Source organism: Nerophis lumbriciformis, linkage group LG32, assembly GCF_033978685.3.
Source record: "Nerophis lumbriciformis linkage group LG32, RoL_Nlum_v2.1, whole genome shotgun sequence".
Classification (NCBI taxonomy): domain Eukaryota; kingdom Metazoa; phylum Chordata; class Actinopteri; order Syngnathiformes; family Syngnathidae; genus Nerophis; species Nerophis lumbriciformis.
The window spans coordinates 4,126,373-4,152,348 of NC_084579.2; the positions used below are offsets into that span (position 1 = coordinate 4,126,373).

Genomic DNA, 25,976 nt, shown 5'->3' on the forward strand with positions numbered 1-25,976 from the left:
ATGTGTACTCCATTCATAAAATATAAATGAGACAAACGTGTTGATTTAAACCAGCAATGACATGAAAAATGACTTGCTGAATTAATTCCATTGTGACGTGTGTGTGTGTGTGTGTGTGTGTGTAGGGGGTGTGGCTTTGCCCGCCTAGACCTGTCCTCTTGGCTGCGGTGTTCATTGCCCGTCTGGAAGTTAAAGAGCAAACATGAGCGGACGTGTCGGAGATTTGAGCCTCAAGCAAGGGGATGCTTTAGCCCAGGTAAAACCCATAATACATTTCTTGGTTTACTTCTACTTTGACTGTTAGATAATGAAGGGGATATGTTCTGAGTGTCACTAAAAACAAGTACTTTTGCTATTTACCTACGTATTTTATGTATTTTTTTTTATATTTGAGGATCATTTCACTGCTTGTGGTGATGAAAAAAAGAAGAATTGTGTCAAGAGAATGAAAACAAATTTAGTTTTTGGACTCAATTAAATGGATGTGCTTGCAGTTTCGGGTCAGAATCCAGGACATCCTTCCAGACCTTCCGGCTGAGCACAACCACTACTTGTTACGCTGGCTCCGAGGTCAGTCCCACACACACATTAACACACACACACAGAAGCAGACGCTCGTGCACGTTAACCTTGAACGGAGATAAGATAAGAACGGATCAATGAACTATCAAAAACAACCATGTTTAATTTAGGTGTTTTTATTTGACTTCATCGCAGCTTCTAGTAGACCTTCCTCAGAAATGTATGCAACTTCATAAAGTGACTAACTATTACAAAGTACATTCGCTTATTTGACTATTAGTATTTTGTACCCACAAATTGCTGCATGACTACCTTTTCAGGTCAGAATGTTAAGGAAAGTTTTGACAAGTTGACACTTGCCTACACAAGTATTTAAATGTGTCACGTCATGTCATTGTTAAAAAGTGAAGAACTACAAATCGGAAGTAGGGAGGTTAAAAAAAGCAGCAAAGTCCTCCGAGGCGCCCCTTTGGACAGCAAACATTGCAGACAAATAAAAGTTGGTACATTTGATGTGAAGGACTTGCACCCGCGCGGTGTGACCTTTTCTTATTTCAATATTAGCGCTAAACAAGACGGACAAAGTCCTCGTGGCTCAGAAGAAAAACACGTGAGAACTCTAGCTTGGTGAAACTGAACCGGTTTGAAGACACCCCCCCACCCCCAACCCCCACCCCCACGTAGCCTCAGGCCTCACCTCATACAAACTTTGAGCCACGCCAATGCGCAACCACCTTTTTATGCAAAACCTATTTACTTAGCGACGTACCGATTCAACTCTTTCACATCCGATATGATACCGATATTGGAGCCTTGAGTGTTGGCCGATACCAATATTACAATATCAGCACAGATCATACATACTTGTGTAATTTCGCACTGTGGAAAGTTACATAAGGTTTGATCAAGTTGATCAAAAAACACTAACATATTTATAATTAATTGTTTGGATTGGACGTATGCTGTCTTTGAATTGAAGTGTAGTCATACTTGCCAACCTTGAGACATCCGATTTCGGGGGGTCGGGGGTGGGGTCGGGGGCGTGGTTGGGGGTGTGGTTAAGATATATATATAGGGTATATATAAGAAATACTTGACTTTCAGTGAATTCTAGCTATATATATATATATATATATATATATATATATATATATATATATATATAAATAAAATAAATACTTGAATTTCAGTGTTCATTTATTTACACATATACACACACATAACACTCATCTACTCATTGTTGAGTTAAGGGTTGAATTGTCCATCCTTGTTCTATTTTCTGTCACTATTTCAGAAAACACACATTATACAAATATACATTATAAAATCAATAAGAAAACGGGAGCTCACTCTGCTGGCTAGGCGTACAATTCTTTTTAAATGGAAGCTTGCGTCTCCACCGAGCCATAACAGTTGGATACAAGATGTCTTGCGGTGTCTCCAGTTAGAGAAGCTTCGGTTCTCTCAGAAAGGATCTGTGTAATCTTTCCATAAAACTTGGGGCCCCCTCCTAGACCTTATTAGAGACAAGCTTGACATCACCCCAAGCGATTCGAGTCAGAGCTGACCGCTGAAGCCCCCCCCCCCCCCCCCCCGACCCTCACTCCCTGTGTTTATTTACTTTTACGTTATATTAGTATTATTATTATTATTATTATTTATTTATTTTTTGCACATCTTATGTAGTATTTATTTATTTATTTACCTTATTTATTTTTTGTTTATCTTTAATATATTTGTTTGATTGAATCTAAGTTTGCATATATTCATGTGTGTCTATATTTGTTGTGGGCACTAGGTGACAATTACCTTGGGAATTAAAGTGGGTGGGTACTGTAAGGGGTGGGGTTTACTATGTTACATATTGTAAAATGTGCAGATGCCTCAACTTGCTGTTGCCATGATCCATCATACTGTACTGTCTGCAAAATTCAATAAAAATATTTGGGGAAAAAAGAAAGAAAACGGGAGCTCTAATTTGGGAGTCTGAATTAGGATCAGAAGTTCCTATATAAACATTGCGCACTCACGTCGCCTTTTTGTATTGATTACTGCAGCTGTGCACTGGATTTATTCACAAATACAAACTACAACTCACAAACAGTTTAGAGTTAGGCTCCACCATCAGAATGTGTACTTAAACTTATAAAGATCACGTGGATATTATTCAGTGAGTTGATTCACCAAAACTAACCTGTTATACAGGAGGAAAAAGCACACAGGACGTTTCAATTGTTCACAGACTGGTCGCGCTCATCAGAATGACAAGACACTTCCGGTCTGCAGGTGATAGCATTCAATTGGGAAGAAACGCCCTACTGCCCCCTACTGACCAATGTGAATACTGATAAATGTGTAATGACAGCTCCAAAAACGAATTCAAACCACAAAATAAAATAAATAAATCAACACAAAAATGTGACACATTATGGGTGGGTCACATATGCATGTACAGTAGATGGCAGTATTGTCCTGTTTAAAAGTGTCACAACATTGCTGTTTACGGCAGACAAACTGCTTTTGTTGTGTGTTGTCAACACGTCACTCAGGTCCGCATGGAGCTGGAGGGGGCGTGGCCTCCAGCTCCGCCTGAATTTCGGGAGTTTTTCGGGAGTAAATTTGTCCCGGGAGGTTTTCGGGAGAGGCGCTGAATTTCGGGAGTCTCCCGGAAAATCCGGGAGGGTTGGCAAGTAGTGGGTAGAGCAACCGTGCTAGAAACCTGAGGGTTGCAGGTTCGCTCCCCGCCTCTTACCATCCAAAAATCGCTGCCGTTGTGTCCTTGGGCGGGACACTTCACCCTTTGCCCCCGGTGCCACTCACACCGGTGAATTGATTGATGAATGATAGGTGGTGGTCGGAGGGGCCGTTGGCGCAAATTGCAGCCACGCTTCCGTCAGTCTACCCCAGGGCAGCTGTGGCTATGAAAGTAGCTTACCACCACCAGGTGTGAATGAATGATGGGCTCTACATGTAAAGCGACTTTGGGTACTTAGAAAAGCGCTATATAAATCCCAGTTATTATTATTATTATTATTAAGTATGAGTGTAGTGGTAATTATGCAATTTGTTATTTCTGTGTGTTTACTTCCGTGCCTGACGGTTTCAGCTACAACCTCAAGAGGTTTTCACATGACAACCTGTGTGTTTACGGAAGGTCTGGCTATAAGAATAACAAACCGCGTACTTTTTTGGAAGACCTAATGAACCTCTTTGTGTATTACGGACTAAAAACCCCAATTTAGGTTTTAGTTTCTTCACCAAGCTGATCAATAAAAGGTTTAAAAGTGAGCGAGTCAATGAAAACACCAATGTATTTATATTCATGCACCACTTCTATGGCGTTCCCTTCAAGAGTGCGTTTGAGGCACCTTCCAATGTTTGGAAGACAGCATAGGTTTTGTCTTGTCAGCATTGAGAACCAGTTTTAAGTCAATAAGTGAATTCTGCACGGCCTGTTTGCAGCTTGTGTTCACGTGTCTGTGTTACTACGCACACAAGCTTGGTCTTTAGTGAAGTCATTGACAAGGTAAATAGTGTAGGCTAAAGGCTACTTGGAGCTAGCAGCTACACAACAGCTAAGCACACGATAGCCAACAAGCTAGACATATGCAGAGGTGGGTAGAGTAGCCAGAAATTGTACTCAAGTAAGAGTACTGTTACTTTAGAGATTTATTACTCAAGTAAAAGTAAGGAGTAGTCACCCAAATATTTACTTGAGTAAAAGTAAAAAGTATGTTGTGAAAAAACTACTCAAGTACTGAGTAACTGATGAGTAACATACACACACATATCATATATATATATATAAATATATATATATATATATATATATATATATATATATACACACACATTTATATATATATATACATATATTTTTTCTAGCATGCACACATCGAATGGCCTCAATCTCGTTACCTTGCGTAATGACAATAAAGCTGATTCTGATTCTGATTCTGATTCTGATATACACACACATATATATATATACAGTATATAATTTATATTTATTTATTTTGCCGTTTTTGTTTACATGTTAAAGGTGTTTTAATGAATATACATGCATGTTTAACACATATAGATTCCTTTCTTTCATGAAGACAAGAATACAAGTTGGTGTATTACCTGATTCTGATGACTTGCATTGATTGTAATCAGACAGTAGTGCTGATAACGTCCACGTTTTCAAATGGAGGAGAAAAAAAGTTCCTCCTTTCTGTCTAATACCACATGAAAGTGGTTGGTTTTTGGCATCTTATTTGTCCAGCTTCCATATTCGTTTTTATACACTTTACAAGAAATACATTGGCGGCAAACTCCGTAGCTTGCTAGCTTGTTTGCGCTGGCTTTCGGAGACTCTTGTTTTGAAAGCGCAGGCGCGATGGAGCGGCACTTTTATTGTGAAGACAGGAACTGTGCAGTCAGTCTTTAGGCTTTTGACGGGATGTACGGTTGAAATAAAAAAGGGTCTTTTTTCCTTCACACTTTTGATTGATTGATTGAAACTTTTATTAGTAGATTGCACAGTACAGTACATATTCCGTACAATTGACCACTAAATGGTAACACCCCAATAAGTTTTTACACTTGTTTAAGTCAGGTCATGTGACCACCTGGCTCTGTTTGATTGGTCCAACGTCACCAGTGACTGCATCTGATTGGTGGAACGGAGTGAACGTCACCAGTGACTGTATTTATTGAAACGCAGGCACTATGACAGACCAAAACAAAGCGTGCATTAACAGATCGATAAAAATTAGTAGCGAGTAGCGAGCTGAATGTAGATAAAAGTAGCGGAGTAAAAGTAGCGTTTCTTCTCTATAAATATACTCAAGTAAAAGTAAAAGTATGTTGCATTAAAACTACTCTTAGAAGTACAATTTATCCCAAAAGTTACTCAAGTAGATGTAACGGAGTAAATGTAGCGCGTTACTACCCACCTCTGGACATATGTTATAAGTGTCCTTAATTAAACAACATTGCAGTCTAAGGCCATGTCCACACCAGTTTCAAAGACACATATTTGGGGTTGAAACAATCTCCAGCCACAAAAGTGTTTATGTCTACACACAAACACACACACCTGTTGTCCAATCAGAAGCCTGACAAAAGCAGCAATAGCTGACTTGGTGACATCACACCTCCTATGTACATTTTGATACACTTTAGAGCAGGGGTGCTCATTACGTCGATCGCGATCTACCGGTCGATCTCAGAGGGTGTGTCAGTCGATCACCAGCCAGGCATTAAAAAAATAGTCCTAAAAATGAGCGATCATAAATCTTCACTATGACGTCACTTTCGTCACTTGATTGACATTCACGGCACCCGAGGGTCTTCTGAGATGACGCTGGCTGCTGCCAGATCATTAAAATTACCGACCGGAAGGCGAGAAACACTTTATTTCAACAGACTCTGGCGCCGTACCTGTCGTCAAAACTCCAAAGACCGACTGCACAGTTGCACAATAAAAGCTCTGCTTCATCCTGCCCGCGCTACCAAAATAAGAGTCTCAGAAAGCTGGCGTGCACAAGCTAGCAAGCTACGGAGTTTGCCGACAATGTATTTCTTGTAAAGTGTATACAAAGGAGTACGGAAGCTGGACAAATAAGATGCCAAAAACCAACCACTTTCATGTGGTATTGGACAGAAAGGAGGACTTTTTTTCTCCTCCATTCGAAAACGCGGACGTTATCATCACCACTGTCTGATTCCAATCAATGCAAGTCATCACAATCAGGTAATACACCAACTTATATTCTTGTCTTCATGAAAGAAAGGAATCTATATGTGTTAAACATGATTGTATTATCTTTAACCACCTTTAAGTTGTTAACAATATTAACTATATGTGTTAAACATGCTTGTATTATCTTTAACCACCTTTAAGTTGTTAACAATATTAACTATATGTGTTAAACATGCTTGTTTTATCTTTAACCACCTTTAAGTTGTTAACAATATTAACTATATGTGTTAAACATGCTTGTTTTATCTTTAACCACCTTTAAGTTGTTAACAATATTAACTATATGTGTTAAACATGCTTGCATTATCTTTAAACACCTTTAACTTGTTAACAATATTAACTATATGTATTAAACATACTTGTATTATCATTAAACACCTTTAATTTTTTTAACAATATTAACTATATGTGTTAAACATGCTTGCATTATCATTAAACACCTTTAACTTGTTAACAAAAACATATATTTCATAAATAAGTAAATATAAATGATATATATGAATGAGGTAGATCCCCACGACTTGATCAATTGAAAAGTAGCTCGCCTGCAGAAAAAGTGTGAGCACCCCTGCTTTAGACATACGATGACATGTACATTATGTTTAAAACCAGCCTGAGCCCTGGGAACACCCTTGTGTGGTGTTCAGGTCTGTGGGACCCGTTTTCATTTTTTATTAAAAGAAAAATGATACAATTAATTAATTTTTTCAAACTGAGACTCACTGACTTTGGCTCATTTTCTGTGAAGAACATATATCAGAATACATATTTAATGACCACACACCACACATTTATATTACATATAAGATGTCTGGGTCCACTGGACCCGGGGCTAATAGAAGTGTGGAAATTGAGGTTCTGTGTACCACATGCACACACACAACAGGCCTAGACAGGAGGAGGACAGAGTGTAGGTACACAGAACATCAGATACAAAGTCCCCAAGGCGGAAGAAACCTCTTGGAAAGTAATTAGTAACAAACGTGTCCACATCATTCAAACAAATCAACACTCCACTGTCATAAAGTTTGTGTTTTTCATACAGTTTATTTATTTATACAGCACATTTAAAAAAAGCCCCAGTTGGCCAAAGTGCTGTACAGACATAAGAAAATGGGCACATAGTGTCACATTTTACATGGTAACACGGACGGATGAATAAAATACAGTAGTAAAATATACCTTCAAATAAGTGCAGAACATATCACCTAAAATACTCAAATGTAATAAATAAATAAAGGATAAAAAGAAGAAATAAAAACAAGCAAGATATCCTGTCTAACTGGATTTGAATGCCAGGGAGTAAAAATAGCTACCATTGTTTTATGTTTATTTTACTTGATCCAGCCTTTTCTAACATTCCACTCTGCAAAATAAAAGCATGTGCTGATATCACATCACATCAATATGGGTATGGTCCAACACCCTAAGGCTCCATTATTGGTATTGAAGGTCCAAGAGTAGCATTGCCACACCTCCAATTGCTATACACGGTTTGTAGTTTTCCGATGTTTTTTTGTAGTTTGAGGACGATTTGAAGTTGCAATTGAAATTGTTACCACGTTGGGAAACTGATACTTTACATGTGAGATTGGCATGTGCATACTAATGAGGGGTGGGCGTGTCTTATTAAAGTAACTTTGGTTTTGTTATTGCAGCGAGAAGCTTCAATGTTGCCAAAGCTGAAGCCATGATCCGGAAGGTTTGTCTTTGGTCTTTTTTTGTCATGTGGCGCAGCACTCTTATCACTTTGAGCTGACATAGCCTGCGTGCGTGCTCTTGTATTTCTACCCTTCTTGAGACATGAAGAAGGAAAAGTATCTTCCATATGAGGAGGTGTGAACAAGTGATGACATAAATCATGGTCCCAATAACATTGCATCTAATGGAGAATGTCTCATTTGCACCCCTGCTGGTGACATCTATCAACATGAGGGTGGTCCCAAAAAGGAGGGATTTTTCTAATTGACTGTGTGTCGCTTTTAAAAGTGCTCCCCCTCTGGTCAATATGTGAAATAACAAGTGTGTGTAAGAAATTGAAATGCGCCCCCTTTGGCCACAATTAATATAAATAAATATGTATGAAGAGGCATACTGTGATAACTTGAAGTAAATAATGAAGATTAAAAACCAATTACAAACAAAAGATTCAACAACAAAAAAATGAACTAAAAGCAGTTTTTTTTCTCACAATGTGTCGACTTTTCTTATAAAGTTGGGAACTATTTCTCATTCTTTCTGTTTCTGTATTACTGCAATATTTTATCGTAAGATTATTACTTTTTTATTTTAAAATTATTACTTTTTAATGCAAAATGGTGACATTTGTCATATAAAATTCTGACTTATCACAATATTGCCTTTTTTTTTCTTTTTCTTGTAAAATAGTGACAATTTTTGAGTAAAATTATGACTTTTGTCATAATTTTGCCAAGAAAAATTCCGATTCTTTTAATATTGTCAAAATGTTAAAGTTTTCTTATAAAATTGTGACTTTTGTCGAGTAAAATTTCGACTTTTCATAAAATTGCCAAAATGTTAAGCTTTTCTTGTAAAATTGCAACTGTTGAGTAAAATTCCAAATTGTATCATAATATTGCACAATGTTCAGTTTTTCATTTTATTATTTTGACTTGCGTTGAGTAAAATTACAACTTATTATGATACTGCCAAAATTCCAAGTTTTTCTTGTAAAATAGTGACAATTTTTGAGTAAAATTATGACTTTAGTCATAATTTTGCCAAGAAAAATTCAGATTCTTTTAATATTGTCAAAATTTTAAAAGTTTTCTTATAAAATTGGGACTTTTGTCGAGTAAAATTTCGACTTTTCATAAAATTGCCAAAATGTTAAGCTTTTCTTGTAAAATTGCAACTGTTGAGTAAAATTCCAAATTTTATCATAATATTGCACAATGTTCAGTTTTTTATTTTATTATTTTGACTTGCGTTGAGTAAAATTACAACTTATTATGATACTGCCAAAATTCCAAGTTTTTCTTGTAAAATAGTGACAATTTTTGAGTAAAATTATGACTTTTGTCATAATTTTGCCAAGAAAAATTCCGATTCTTTTAATATTGTCAAAATTTTAAAAGTTTTCTTATAAAATTGGGACTTTTGTCGAGTAAAATGTCGACTTTTCATAAAATTGCCAAAATGTTAAGCTTTTCTTGTAAAATTGCAACTGTTGAGTAAAATTCCAAATTTTATCATAATATTGCACAATGTTTAGTTTTTTATTTTATTATTTTGACTTGCGTTGAGTAAAATTACAACTTATTATGATACTGCCAAAATTCCAAGTTTTTCTTGTGAAATTGTGACCTTTTTCTTGTGAAATTCCAACTCAAGTTTTTAAAAAATATTTGCATAGTATGTATATATTATTATAGTTGTAAATACACATCTTTATATATCTAGAAAGGGTGGTCCTAAAGAGGTAGGCTTTTTTCCGAGGTCTCATGAAGGTAACAAATACAATAATGTGTGTGTGCAGCACATTGACTTCAGGAGGAAAATGAAGGTGGACACTATCATCTCCGACTGGACGCCGCCTGAGGTTCGTTGTCGTCTTTCTGTGACGCCGTCACCCTGTTGTGACGTGGTCACGATGTCGCGGTCAGGTGATCCAGAAGTACGTGTCCGGCGGCATGTGCGGCTACGACAAGGAGGGAAGTCCGATCTGGTACGACGTGATTGGCCCGCTGGACCCCAAAGGTCTCCTGATGTCGGCCACCAAGCAGGACTTCATGAGGACCAAGATCCGGAACATCGAGATCCTGCAGAGGGAGTGTCGGCGCCAATCTAGCAAGGTCTGATCGTGTCCTCGCCTTGTGCCCTCCTTCCCTGACCACTTGTTTGTGCTGACAGTTGAGCAAGAACGTGGAGTCCATCACCATCGTCTACGACTGCGAGGGGCTCGGCCTCAAGCACATGTGGAAGCCCGCCATCGAGACCTACGGCGAGGTTTGTTGCCGCCGTCTTGTTCACCTTTGACCCGTCACGTGTGTCCCATTGTCGCCGCGCAGATTCTCACCATGTTTGAGGAGAACTACCCGGAGGGGCTCAAGAAGGTCTTTCTCATCAAAGGTAGCTACTCTGTTGGACCTTCAATCAAACTTTATTTATAAAGCGCTTTTCATACATAAAAGACATGCAACGCAAAGTGCTTTACAAAGTTAACCCATATCCCCCGTTATTTAGACTTCCTTTTTATTCTCATTCAAATTTGAACTTTACAGTACAAATAAGAACAACATTTCGGTGCATTAGCTCATGGTAGTGCAGGATAAAAAAGCAATAAGGTGCAGATATAAATAAATAGATTACTGTAAAGATAAATATATTGCACTTTTGCATATGCATCCATGTTTATGGATGTATGTTATATTGTCTTTATATTCCAGCCAGTTAATCCATTTTTGGGGGGAATTGAGGCAATTATTATGATGCTTTCAAGCACACACAGATGCCAAACACAAACACACACAATATACACACTAGAGATGCGCGGATAGGCAATTATTTCATCCGCAACCGCATCAGAAAGTCGTCAACCATCCGCCATCCACCCGTTTCTAAGATTTAATCAAAACCGCATCCGCCCGCACCCGCCCGTTGTTATATATCTAATATAGACGATGCAAGGCATTAGTGAGGTTATAAAGCTTTTGCCTGTTAAAGAAAGGAGACTGATCCAATGCAGCACAGACACTCAATGCGTGCCACGCTGTCACGGCCCAGACGCACACCAGTGCGCAATCATATGGGAGCCGCGCTGAGCGCACCTCCAAGCGCGTCTCGCTGCCGGCGACGGCCGGGTATGGGCCCGACGCTTCAGCGCCATCCATTTTCAGGGCTAGTTGATTCGGCAGGTGAGTTGTTACACACTCCTTAGCGGGTTCCGACTTCCATGGCCACCGTTCTGCTGTCTATATCAACCAGGGTGAGCCCCACCCCTTTCGTGAGCGCACTGCGCGCGGAGTGACCCCTGTTACGCGCCCCCGGCAACAGGGGTGGCGGGCAGGTAAGCTGCGCGGGCGGAGCGCGCGGATTGACCCCTGTTACGAGCCCCCGGCCACGGGGGTGGCGGGCAGGTAAGCTGCTTACCTGCTGCGCGTGACGCCGGCCGCGGCGAAGGCGGACGAGGCGGGGTGTCGGTGCGGGGGGCGCGGTGGTGACCCTGGACGTGCGTCGGGCCCCTCTCGCGGATCACCTCAGCTACGGCTCCCGGTGGGGCCCTCTCGGGGGAAGGGGCCTCGGTTCTTCTTCTGTTGTGGCATATGCTGCAGGTGCCTGCTCGTTTTTCGTATGTGGGTAACAACATTTAACTATGTATATATATTTCCGAATTGGTTTAACTGCCACCCGCCTGAATCTATTTAAAATCTAATTTTTTTTATTTCAACCGCCCGACCCGACCCGCGGATAAAATCTAATTTTTTTAAATTTCAACCGCCCGATCCGCGGATAATCCGCGGATCTGGCGGTTGTGTCCGCAAACCGCGCATCTCTAATACACACATATATATGGAGCAATGATTGCATGGCTGAGTACAGAGGAGACATGTGAGCAAACACTATCACAGGAGCCATCTGCACCAGGAGGCCATCAGACCATGGCCACCAGGACGCTGACACAAAAGCGTCCCCACAAGCACGGCCAATAATAAAACTTGTAAAATAGCATGAATGAGTAGAGATAAAAAATAAAATAGGTAAAAGCCAAATCAAAAAGGTGGGCTTTAAGCCTGCTCTTGAAAACATTAACGTTCTCCGCAGCCATGAGGTCCTCCGGCAAGCCGTTCCATAGACGGGGGCCATAATGGTGGAAAGATGCCATCCCGTGACTTTGTGTCCTGACTTTGGGAATAATTAGGACAGTGTTTTTCAACCTTTTTTGAGCCAAGGCACATTTTTTGCGTTGAAAAAATGGAGAGGCACACCACCAGCAGACATCATTAAAAAACGAAACTCAGTTTAAAGTTTCTTGCTGTTTTCTTGTGTGTAGTGTTTTAGTTCTTGTCTTGCGCTCCTATTTTGGTGGATTTTTCTCTTTTTTCCGGTATTTTCCTGTCGCAGTTTCATGTCTTTGAGCGATATTTCCTTTATTTTAGCAATCAAGAATATTTCAGTTTTTATCCTTCTTTGTGGGGACATCGTTGATTGTCATGTCATGTTCGGATGTACATTGTGGACGCCGTCTTTGCTCCACTGTAAGTCTTTGCTGTCGTCCAGCATTCTGTTTTTGTTTACTTTGTAGCCAGTTCAGTTTTAGTTTGGTTCTGCATAGCCTTCCCTAAGCTTAAATGCCTTTTCTTAGGGGCACTCACCTTTTGTATATTTTTGGTTTAAGCATTAGACACCTTTTTACCTGCACACTGCCTCCCGCTGTTTCCGACATCTACAAAGCAATTAGCTACCTGCTGCCACCTACTGATATGGAAGAGTATTACACGGTTACTCTGCCGAGCTCTAGACAGCACCGACACTCAACAACAACACATCATTTGCAGACTATAATTACTGCTTTGCAAAAAACACTTTTAACCCAGATAGGTGAAATTATATAATCTCCCACGGCACACCAGACTATCTCACGGCACAGTGGTTGAAAAACATTGAATTAGGAGATCTCAGGGCCCGGGAAGGCTCATAGGATAAAAGCAAATCTGAAAGATAAGAAGGCCCAATACCATAAAAACATTTATAAACCATAAGAAGAACCTTAAAATTGATCCTGAAACACACGAGGAGCCAATGCAGGGATTTTAAAACTGGTGTAATGTGAGCCCGCCCTCTGGTCTTCGTCAGGACACGTGCCGCTGAATTTTGGAGTAATTGCAAAGGTGTAATAACCATTTTAGGAAGACCAGAAAGCAGGGCGTTAGAATCATCTATACCACTTGTAATTAAAGCATGCATTAGTGTGGTGTTTTTCAACCACTGTGCCGTGAGATACAGTCTGGTGTGCCGTGGGAGATTATCTAATTTCACCTATTAGGGTTAAAAATATTTTTTGCAAAGCAGTAATTATAGTCTGCAAATGATGTGTTGTTGTTGAGTGTCGGTGCTGTCTCGAGCTCGGCAGAGTAACCGTGTAATACTCCTCCATATCAGTAGGTGGCAGCTGGTAGCTAACTGCTTAGACTCGACATCCATTGCATTCGGTCTCCCCTAGAGGGGGCGGGTTACCCACATATGCGGTCCTCTCCAAGGTTTCTCATAGTCATTCACATCGACGTCCCACTGGGGTGAGTTTTTCCTTTCCCTTATGTGGGCTTTGTACCGAGGATGTCGTTGTGGCTTGTGCAGCCCTTTGAGACACTTGTGATTTAGGGCTATATAAATAAACATTGATTGATTGATTGTAGATGTGGGAAACAGCGGGAGGCAGTGTGCAGGTAAAAAGGTGTCTAATGCTTAAACCAAAAATATACAAAAGGTGAGTGCCTCTAAGAAAAGGCATTGAAGCTTAGGGAAGGCTATGCAGAACCAAACTAAGACTGAACTGGCTACAAAGTAAACAAAAACAGAATGCTGGACGACAGCAAAGACTTACTGTGGAGCAAAGACGGCGTCCACAATGTACATCCGAACATGACATGACAATCAACAATGTCCCCGCAAAGAAGGATAAAAACAACTGAAATATCCTTGATTGCTAAAACAAAGTAGATGCAGGAAGACATGAAACTGCTACAGGAAAATACAAAAAAAAAAAGTGAAAATAGGAGCGCAAGACAAGAACTAAAACACTACACACAGAAAAACAGCAAAAAAACAGGTTATGCTGTCATATCCAACAATTGCGACAACGACTTTTTACTATCGACTGAGTTTCGTTTTTAATGATTTCTACTGGTGGTGTGCCTCCGCATCTTTTCAACGCAAAAAATGTGCCTTGGCTCAAAAAAGGTTGAAAAACTCTGCATTAGCTTCTCCGTGTTGCCCTGAGAGAGATTTTTGATAGTAGGCTAATATAGACACTTACATGACGTGATGTCTTCTTCATTGCCGCAGCTCCCATACTGTTTCCGATGGCGTACAACCTGATCAAGCACTTCCTGTGCGAGGAGACGAGACGCAAACTCGCCGTTCTCGGAGGTAAGACCCAACTTTCTCTGTTGCCATGGAAGCAGCACAACGAGCAAGCGGCCGACGAAGTCTACCTGGCGACAGGTCACGTGACCAGGAAATAAGGATTTTAATCATTGGGATTGGACCTTGACCTTGACATTCCGGTGTGAGCAGGTAACTGGCAGGAAGAGCTGCGTAAACACGTAGACGCCGAGCAGCTCCCGGTGGCGTACGGCGGAACCCGGACTGACCCGGACGGAGACCCTCGCTGCAGAACCATGGTGAGAGCCGTGCACAGCCGCTCTGCGGGCGATGACATACCTGCCAACTACTCCGGTTTTCCCGTAATTAGTACGGTTTTCATCAACCTATTCCGGGTTACGGTTGCAGTGATAAAAAATACGGTTTTTCATTAATAAAAAAAAAAAAAAGGGTGAAAACTACGCGAATTGCACCTTGTGCAGACAAGATTTTTCGATCAGACACGGAGGAATTAGCGATGTAAAAGACCACGTTGGGACAAAAAAACACAAGTCTAATGCCGTTGCTAGCGATACAAGTGGAAAACTTTCAACGTTTTTCGTCGCCCAAACAGATTCTTTGGATGTGATAAATGCCGAAGTTTTATTTACGGAGGCAATAATTGAGCATGGACTTCCAATCGCACTGGCTGATCACATGGGACAGTTAAATGTTTGTAATGCAACCTTTAAAAATCATTACGCGGTGATCGCGGTCCCAAAAATAAACTTTTCTTGCATGATAATGTCCAGAAAAACTCACTTTATATTACTATAGACTCCTTTTAACGAATGAGTTTGATGGTTTATCACAAACCTTAAATGAAAGAAGTCCTTTGTTCTCCTGCACCATGCATGCGCTTTGGCCTTGCTTCGTGTTTGGTGCGCAATCCTGTCGGCTGTATTTCACAGCACGTCTTTGACAACTTGAAGTGGCATAAAACATTTAAAACAAAGGGGTTATAGGAACAATCACTTTCAGTGTTTTATGCCACTTCAAGTTGTCAAAGACGGTATGCTGGTGCCCGACTGCCACAAGTGGAACAAACATTTGAAACAAAGGGGTTATAGCATACCTGCCAACTACTCCGGTTTTCCCGTAATTAGTACGGTTTTCATCAACCTATTCCGGGTTACGGTTGCAGTGATAAAAAAATACGGTTTTTCATTAATTAAAATTTTTTTTTTTTTTTAAGTTTTATTCACGAAATCGCGTAACAACAATGACAATCGACACTGCTTCCCGTAACTTCCTATCGAGCCATTCCGAATGCCATGCGCGAGGCTATTTATAGCACCGCTGCCAAGCACGAGGCACCTGTTGTCATTGTTTCCAAACGAGCGAACGATCATGGAATCAGCCGGAGAAAAATCGCAAACGAGTCTTAAACCGAAAAGAAAACTGCAGTCATTCCGTGAAGAATATTCAAAAGCCTATCTGGGAATAATTATCCGTTCCAAAAAGGGTGAAAACTACGCGAATTGCACCTTCCTTCGATCGGACACGGAGGAATTAGCGATGTAAAAGACCACGTTGGGACAAAAAAACACAAGTCTAATGCCGTTGCTAGCGATACAAGTGGAAAACTTTCAACGTTTTTCGTCGCCCAAACAGATTCTTTGGATGTGATAAATGCCGAAGTTTTATTTACGGAGGCAATAATTGAGCATGGACTTCCAATCGCACTGGCTGATCACATGGGACAGTTAAATGTTTGTAATGCAACCTTTAAAAATCATTACGCGGTGATCGTGGTCCCAAAAATAAACTTTTCTTGCATGATAATGTCCAGGAAAAACTCACTTTATATTACTATAGAGTCCTTTTAACGAATGAGTTTGATGGTTTATCACAAACCTTAAATGAAAGAAGTCCTTTGTTCTCCTGCACCATGCATGCGCTTTGGCCTTGCTTCGTGTTTGGTGCGCAATCCTGTCGGCTGTATTTCACAGCACGTCTTTGACAACTTGAAGTGGCATAAAACATTTAAAACAAAGGGGTTATAGGAACAATCACTTTCAGTGTTTTATGCCACTTCAAGTTGTCAAAGACGGTATGCTGGTGCCCAACTGCCACAAGTGGAACAAACATTTGAAACAAAGGGGTTATAGGAACAATCACTTTCAGTGTTTTATTCCACTTCAAGTAAACTTACCATAAAGTTACCATATCATTTTTGCAGTATGATCAATCTGATAGAATACATTTGGATTTTAGCCACAAAAAGGTAATGACACCAATGTTATCTATTGGAATGGTTTAGTACTGTTATACTGTTAAAAGTGTTTATACTATTTATGCTTTCAAGTCCAAGTTGAAGAAATCTTGTTAAATGTTGACAGCATAACTACCAAAATACAGAAGTATGTCCTTAATATTTTTGCAGTGCTATTTCTGTTGAAAAGTTCAAATGATTACATTAGAGATGTGATGTGCCACTTTTCAAGTGTCTGATGGCTTCAATTAATTTTCATTAATTTTTCATATTTGGAATTCTTTTGAAAGGCTTACAAAAAAACTACATTTGAATTGTAATTCCATGCTATTGACAGGACTATTAATTTTAATGAAGTTAGCTTACCATGTTTACAGTATGATAATTGTGATAGAACTGTGAATTTTAGGCACAGAATATTTTTTTACAATTGAACAAGGCAGTAGATTATACAAGCTTGGACAGAAAGTTAATAATGACACCAATTTTTTTTTTTAATGGAATTGTTTAGTACTTTTTTCCATTTGTTTACTGTAAAAAGTGTTTATACTGTTTATACTTTCAATGAACAAATTGAAGTCTTGTGAAAGGTTGACAGGATAACTGGCATTAACTGTCAAAATAATTTCAAACTATTGAAGTTAGCTTACAGAATAAACATGTCAATCAACCCATATGATTTTTGCTGTAATATTTTTGTTTTGAAAAGTCACTGTGACTGATAGAAAAGTGATGGTTTTAGCAACATTTTAACCTGTCTGAATGCTAATAATCATTTTGCGTCGGGGGGGCGAAGCCCTGAACCCTCCACCAGGACTTTGTCCTGGACCTACCGGGGCCTGCGGCCCCTGGACCCTGGCTACTAGGTTTTTCTGATTTCAAAAGTTGGCAGGTATGCGATGTAGGGCTGCAGCTAACGATAATTTTTCTATCGATTAATCTAATTTTTTCGATTAATCGGTTAATCTATAGATTATTTTTCCGATTAATCTATAGATTATTTTTCCTTTTACCGATTTTTTTTTTAAATTTAAAATGAAGAGGAAAAAATAAATGTAGGCCAGTTTTTTCAAAAGGCATGGCTTTTATTTACAAAAAAAAAAGTATGGCCACTCAGTCAACATTGACAACAACATGACAAAATATTCTGTAACAATGTAAACATTTAAAACTTTTAACATTTAACAAAATTAAAAGTAGCTTATTTGCTTTTTAATGTGCAAATATAAAAGTAAACATCCAGTGCAAATCTTAATATTCTGGAATAGTATAAGCATTTCAAAAGTAAAAGTATTGCTTATTTTGCTTTAAAATGTGCAAAAATAAAGATAAACATCCAATACAAAAAAGTGCAAAACGGAAATATTCTGTAACAAGTGTAAACATTTCAACAAAAGTAAAAGTATTGCTTATTTGCTAAAATGTGCAAAAATAAAGCTAAACATCCAATACAAAAAAGTGTAACAGTGTAATCATTTCAACAAAAGTAAAAGTATTGCTTATTTTGCTTAATAACACAACAATGATAGTATGATTAAAGTGAAAGTTAATTGTTGGTTTGTACATAGTATATGTAACTGTTAATGTTGTAAAAGGTATTTGCACAACTAATTAACGTTAGCGTTTGTGACACGTCTTGTGCCGTGGGGTTCTTTCAGGACCGACAGACTGAACGCCAGACGGCTTTGCCAGGTTTACAATCTTTTAATTTTACACAAAGTCTTTTCTCTTCCAACTGCGCGGATCGCGCACCTGGGCACGGTTGCGGCGTCGCTCCCGGCGCGCCCCGCCTCGCCGCTCGCTCGCCGCCGCCGCCTCTCCACAGCGTTAAAGAGGAGAGCGTCTTTGTAAACACTGAACAGGCACGCCAAACGCGCCTCTCAGAGCGAAACGGTGCTTTAGTTTATGAATTTACAACGCAGATACAAATGACACATTCATGTTTTTGTGTAATAATGACAACGTATACGCACGCGGACGATTGACTTGTTGATGGTGATGGCAAGAACGCTGTCGGGGGTTTTCTTTTCAAATGTTCCTTCATAGCCGTTGTGCTGCTATGATAGGCCATTTCCGCTCGACACAGTGTGCATACAACAACATTATTAGGCCGTTTATTGAAATACTCCCACACTTTTGACGACTTTTGGCGTGCTTTTTTCCCCTCGCTCGCATCGTCTGCTTTGCGCTCCGCCATGACAGTAGTGTGACGTAAATATGCGACGCGCCGACGCACAAAAACGGCGTCGACGTATTTACGTAACCGATGACGTCGACGCGTCGTTTCAGCCTTAATGCGATGATTTCGCCATGACGTCACGGCGTATGTCCTCAGATCAACCACGGCGGCACTGTGCCGAGGTCGTACTACGTGCGGGACTCCGTCCAGGTCCGGTACAACACGAGCGTCACCATCAGCCGCGGCGCCGTCCTACAGCTGGACTATGACATCGGCGCCCCCTGCAGCCTGCTGAGGTACGCCACACTCGTCACCCGTCGCCTTCGACCACAGGTGACTCTTCGGCGCCTCCCACAGGTGGCAGTTCTCCAGCGACGGCGCCGACATCGGATTTGGTGTCTATAAACGCACGGCGGACGGCGGCGAGCAGAAGTTGGCGGCCATGTTGGAGGTTGTTCCCTGCGAACGCTACAACGCTCACCTGGTGCCCGAGGACAACGCCATCACCTGCCCCGAACCTGGAGTGTGTGAGTGCCCGTCCGCTCGCCACTTCCACGTCAGCCACTGTGACTTTAACTAATCGTCGGCCGTCTTTGTGCAGATGTGTTGTGTTTCGACAACAGCTACAGCATCATCCAGTCCAAGACGGTCAGCTACACGGTGGAGGTGCTCCCTCCCGCGCTCTGACCACAACAGGAGAGGCTCTGATGCAGCCGGACCGGACCGGACCGCGTCATTGGTCACCAGCGTCATCATTCCATTGTGAACGTGGACGCTTCATTAGGTGCACCTGCACGGTCTGGAGCAGTGGCTCTTAACCTTGTTGGAGGTACCGAACTCCACCAGTTTCATATGCGCATTCACCCAACACTTCTTTAGTGACAAATATATATATATTTTTTTCAAATTCAAGACAAAGTTATATGTTTTTGGTAACACTTTATTATGGGGAACATATTGTAAGTAACAAAGACTTAATTTAGAATTATTTGGACACTAGGGGAACATATTCTAAGTAACAAAGACTTAATTTAGAGTTATTTGGACACTAGGGGAACATATTTTAAGTAACAAAAACTTAATTTAGAGTTATTTGGACACTAGGGGAACATATTCTAAGTAACAAAGACTTAATTTAGAGTTATTTGGACACTAGGGGAACACATTCTAAGTAACAAAGACTTAATTTAGAATTATTTAGACACTAGGGGAACATATTCTAAGTAACAAAGACTTAATTTAGAGTCATTTGGACACTCGGGGAACACATTCTAAGTAACAAAGACTTAATTTAGAGTTATTTGGACACCCGGGGAACATATTCTAAGTAACAAAAACTCAATTTAGAGTTATTTAGACACTAGGAGAACATATTCTAAGTAACAAAGACTAAATTTAGAGTTATTTAGACACTAGGGGAACACATTCTAAGTAACAAAGACTCAATTTAGAGTTATTTGGACACCCGGGGAACATATTCTAAGTAACAAAGACTCAATTTAGAGTTATTTGGACACTAGGGCAGGGGTCGGCAACCCAAAATGTTGAAAGAGCCATATTGGACCAAAAATACAAAAACAAATCTGTCTGGAGCCGCAAAAAATTAAATCCATATTACATACAGATAGTGTGTCATGAGATATACATTTAATTAAGAGGACTTAAAGGAAACTAAATGAGCTCAAATATAGCTACAAATGAGGCATAATGATGCAATATGTACATACAGCTAGCCTAAATAGCATGTTAGCATCGATTAGCTTGCAGTCAATAACATCAACAAAACTCACCTTTGTGCATTCACACACACGTTTGGATAATGGATACGCGGAAGAAGATGGATGGACACATGTTTGGTGGACAAAATGAGACAGAAAAAAAAGTGGCATAAAACACTTCCTAGAAAGTGGAGAAAGTTGTACATGTAAACAAACTAAGGTGAGTTCAAGGACCGCCAAAATTAGTAGGACAAAACGGCGCTCGCCAAATACTCGAATCAGTGAAGCATGTTTAACATAAACAGTGTGCTTTATAACAATTAGGAAGGTTTGTGTCATGTTTCTCCTCCTACAGAAACCATATTAACACAAAAAATATACTTTTTCCACCTCACCTTTTTCCATTTTTCATACATTTTTGAAAAAGCTCCAGAGAGCCACTAGGGCGGCGCCAAAGAGCCGCATGCGGCTCTCGAGCCGCAGGTTGCCAACCCCCGCACTAGGGGAACACATTCTAAGTAACAAAGACTTAATTTAGAATTATTTGGACACTAGGGGAACACATTCTAAGTAACAAAGACTAAATTTAGAGTTATTTAGACACTAGGAGAACATATTCTAAGTAACAAAGACTAAATTTAGAGTTATTTGGACACTAGGGGAACACATTCTAAGTAACAAAGACTAAATTTAGAGTTATTTGGACACTAGGGGAACACATTCTAAGTAACAAAGACTTAATTTAGAGTTATTTGGACACCCGGGGAACATATTCTAAGTAACAAAGACTAAATTTAGAGTTATTTGGACACTAGGGGAACATATTCTAAGTAACAAAGACTAAATTTAGAGTTATTTGGACACTAGGGGAACATATTCTAAGTAACAAAGACTAAATTTAGAGTTATTTGGACACTAGGGGAACATATTCTAAGTAACAAAGACTAAATTTAGAGTTATTTGGACACTAGGGGAACATATTCTAAGTAACAAAGACTAAATTTAGAGTCATTTGGACACTCGGGGAACATATTCTAAGTAACAAAGACTCAATTTAGAGTTATTTGGACACTAGGGGAACATATTTTAAGTAACAAAAACTTAATTTAGAGTTATTTGGACACTAGGGGAACATATTCTAAGTAACAAAGACTTAATTTAGAGTTATTTGGACACTAGGGGAACATATTCTAAGTAACAAAGACTCAATTTAGAGTTATTTGGACACTAGGGGAACATATTTTAAGTAACAAAGACTAAATTTAGAGTTATTTGGACACTAGGGGAACATTCTAAGTAACAAAGACTAAATTTAGAGTTATTTGGACACTAGGGGAACATATTTTAAGTAACAAATACTTAATTTAGAGTTATTTGGACACCCTGGGAACACATTCTAAGTAACAAAGACTAAATTTAGAGTTATTTGGACACTAGGGGAACATATTATAAGTAACAAAGACTTAATTTAGAGTTATTTGGACTCTAGGGGAACATATTCTAAGTAACAAAGACTCAATTTAGAGTTATTTGGACACTAGGGCAGGGGTCGGCAACCCAAAATGTTGAAAGAGCCATATTGGACCAAAAATACAAAAACAAATCTGTCTGGAGCCGCAAACAATTTAATCCATATTACATACAGATAGTGTGTCATGAGATATACATTTAATTAAGAGGACTTAAAGGAAACTAAATGAGCTCAAATATAGCTACAAATGAGGCATAATGATGCAATATGTACATACAGCTAGCCTAAATAGCATGTTAGCATCGATTAGCTTGCAGTCAATAACATCAACAAAACTCACCTTTGTGCATTCACACACACGTTTGGATAATGGATACGCGGAAGAAGATGGATGGACACATGTTTGGTGGACAAAATGAGACAGAAAAAAAAGTGGCATAAAACACTTCCTAGAAAGTGGAGAAAGTTGTACATGTAAACAAACTAAGGTGAGTTCAAGGACCGCCAAAATTAGTAGGACAAAACGGCGCTCGCCAAATACTCGAATCAGTGAAGCATGTTTAACATAAACAGTGTGCTTTATAACAATTAGGAAGGTTTGTGTCATGTTTGTCCTCCTACAGAAACCATATTAACACAAAAAATATACTTTTTCCACCTCACCTTTTTCCATTTTTCATACATTTTTGAAAAAGCTCCAGAGAGCCACTAGGGCGGCGCCAAAGAGCCGCATGCGGCTCTCGAGCCGCAGGTTGCCGACCCCCGCACTAGGGGAACACATTCTAAGTAACAAAGACTCAATTTAGAGTTATTTGGACACTAGGGGAACACATTCTAAGTAACAAAGACTTAATTTAGAGTTATTTGGACACTAGGGGAACACATTCTAAGTAACAAAGACTTAATTTAGAATTATTTGGACACTAGGGGAACATATTCTAAGTAACAAAGACTAAATTTAGAGTTGTTTGGACACTAGGGGAACATATTTTAAGTAACAAAGACTAAATTTAGAGTTATTTGGACACTAGGGGAACACATTCTAAGTAACAAAGACTTAATTTAGAATTATTTGGACACTCGGGGAACATATTCTAAGTAATACAGACTTAATTTAGAGTTATTTGGTTAGAGTTAGGGTCAGGGTTAGAGGATTAGGGTTTTTGGTAACACGAGTACGGGGAACATGTAAGTAACAAAGACTAAATTTAGAGTTATTTGGACACTAAGGTAACATTCTAAGTAACAAAGACTAAATTTAGAGTTATTTGGACACTAGGGGAACATATTCTAAGTAACAAAGACTTAATTTAGAGTTATTTGGACACTAGAGGAACATATTCTAAGTAACAAAGACTAAATTTAGAGTTATTTGGACACTAGGGGAACATATTCTAAGTAACAAAGACTTAATTTAGAGTTATTTGGACACTAGGGGAACATATTCTAAGTAACAAAGACTACATTTAGAGTTATTTGGACACTAGGGGAACATATTCTAAGTAACAAAGACTTAATTTAGAGTTATTTGGACACAAGGGGAACATATTCTAAATAACAAAGACTTAATTTAGAGTTATTTGGACACTAGGGGAACATATTCTAAGTAACAAAGACTTAATTTAGAGTTATTTGGACACTCGGGGAACATATTCTAGGTAACAAAGACTAAATTTAGAGTTATTTGGACACTAGGGGAACATATTTTAAGTAACAAATACTTAATTTAGAGTTATTTGGACACTAGGGGAACATATTCTAAGTAACAAAGACTAAATTGAGAGTTATTTGGACACTAGGGGAACACATTCTAAGTAACAAAGACTTAATTTAGAGTTATTTGGACACCCGGGGAACATATTCTAAGTAACAAAGACTCAATTTAGAGTTATTTGGACACTAGGGCAGGGGTCGGCAACCCAAAATGTTGAAAGAGCCATATTGGACCAAAAATACAAAAACAAATCTGTCTGGAGCCGCAAAAAACTAAATCCATATTACATACAGATAGTGTGTCATGAGATATACATTTAATTAAGAGGACTTAAAGGAAACTAAATGAGCTCAAATATAGCTACAAATGAGGCATAATGATGCAATATGTACATACAGCTAGCCTAAATAGCATGTTAGCATCGATTAGCTTGCAGTCAATAACATCAACAAAACTCACCTTTGTGCATTCACACACACGTTTGGATAATGGATAAGCGGAAGAAGATGGATGGATGGATGGATGGACACACGTTTGGTGGACAAAATGAGACAGAAAAAAAAGTGGCATAAAACACGTCCTAGAAAGTCGGAGAAAGTTGTACATGTAAACAAACTAAGGTGAGTTCAAGGACCGCCAAAATTAGTAGGACAAAACGGCGCTCGCCAAATACTCGAATCAGTGAAGCATGTTTAACATAAACAGTGTGCTTTATAACAATTAGGGAGGTTTGTGTCATGTTTCTCCTCCTACAGAAACCATGTTAACACAAAAAATATATTTTTTCCACCTCACCTTTTTCCATTTTTCATACATTTTTGAAAAAGCTCCAGAGAGCCACTAGGGCGGCGCCAAAGAGCCGCATGCGGCTCTCGAGCCGCGGGTTGCCGGCCCCCGCACTAGGGGAACACATTCTAAGTAACAAAGACTTGCGGTAATTTAGAGTTATTTGGACACTAGGGGAACACATTCTAAGTAACAAAGACTTAATTTAGAGTTATTTGGACACTAGGGGAACATATTTTAAGTAACAAAAACTTAATTTAGAGTTATTTGGACACTCGGGGAACACATTCTAAGTAACAAAGACTAAATGTAGAGTTATTTGGACACTAGGGGAACATGTTCTAAGTAACAAAAACTTAATTTAGAGTTATTTGGACACTAGGGGAACATATTCTAAGTAACAAAGACTTAATTTAGAGTCATTTGGACACTCGGGGAACATATTCTAAGTAATAAAGACTAAATTTAGAGTTATTTGGACACTAGGGGAACATATTCTAAGTAACAAAGACTCAATTTAGAGTTATTTGGACACTAGGGGAACATATTCTAAGTAACAAAGACTTAATTTAGAGTTATTTGGACACTAGGGGAACATATTCTAAGTAACAAAGACTAAATTTAGAGTTATTTGGACACTCGGGGAACATATTCTAAGTAACAAAGACTAAATTTAGAGTTATTTGGACACGAGGGGAACATATTCTAAGTAACAAAGACTTAATTTAGAGTTATTTGGACACTCGGGGAACATATTCTATGTAACAAAGACTTAATTTAGAGTTATTTGGACACTAGGGGAACATATTCTAAGTAACAAAGACTTAATTTAGAGTTATTTGGACACTCGGAGAACATATTCTAAGTAACAAAGACTTAATTTAGAGTTATTTGGACACTAGGGGAACATTGTAAGTAACAAAGACTAAATTTAGAGTTATTTGGACACTAGGGGAACACATTCTAAGTAACAAAGACTAAATTTAGAGTTATTTGGACACTAGGGGGAACATATTCTAAGTAACAAAGACTTAATTTAGAATTATTTGGACATTAGGGGAACACATTCTAAGTAACAAAGACTAAATTTAGAGTTATTTGGACACTCGGGGAACATATTTTAAGTAACAAAAACTTAATTTAGAGTTATTTGGACACTCGGGGAACACATTCTAAGTAACAAAGACTAAATTTAGAGTTATTTGGACACTAGGGGAACATTGTAAGTAACAAAGACTAAATTTAGAGTTATTTGGACACTAGGGGAACACATTCTAAGTAACAAAGACTAAATTTAGAGTTATTTGGACACTAGGGGGAACATATTCTAAGTAACAAAGACTTAATTTAGAATTATTTGGACATTAGGGGAACACATTCTAAGTAACAAAGACTAAATTTAGAGTTATTTGGACACTCGGGGAACATATTTTAAGTAACAAAAACTTAATTTAGAGTTATTTGGACACTCGGGGAACACATTCTAAGTAACAAAGACTAAATGTAGAGTTATTTGGAC

General features: G+C 39.0%; 1 protein-coding gene across 1 annotated transcript; it reads left to right on the top strand.

Moving 5' to 3' along the window:
- Positions 1-38: 38 nt before the first annotated feature.
- On the top strand, positions 39-24,157 carry sec14l7 (SEC14-like lipid binding 7). Its single transcript, XM_061927394.2, has 12 exons — positions 39-256; positions 495-570; positions 7,930-7,973; positions 9,771-9,833; positions 9,898-10,086; positions 10,145-10,240; positions 10,303-10,363; positions 14,297-14,380; positions 14,528-14,634; positions 18,925-19,064; positions 19,126-19,295; positions 19,370-24,157. The coding sequence occupies exons 1-12, from the start codon at positions 203-205 to the stop codon at positions 19,453-19,455; spliced, it is 1,170 nt and encodes a 389-aa protein (XP_061783378.1). The 5' UTR covers positions 39-202; the 3' UTR covers positions 19,456-24,157.
- The last annotated feature ends 1,819 nt before the right edge of the window (positions 24,158-25,976 follow it).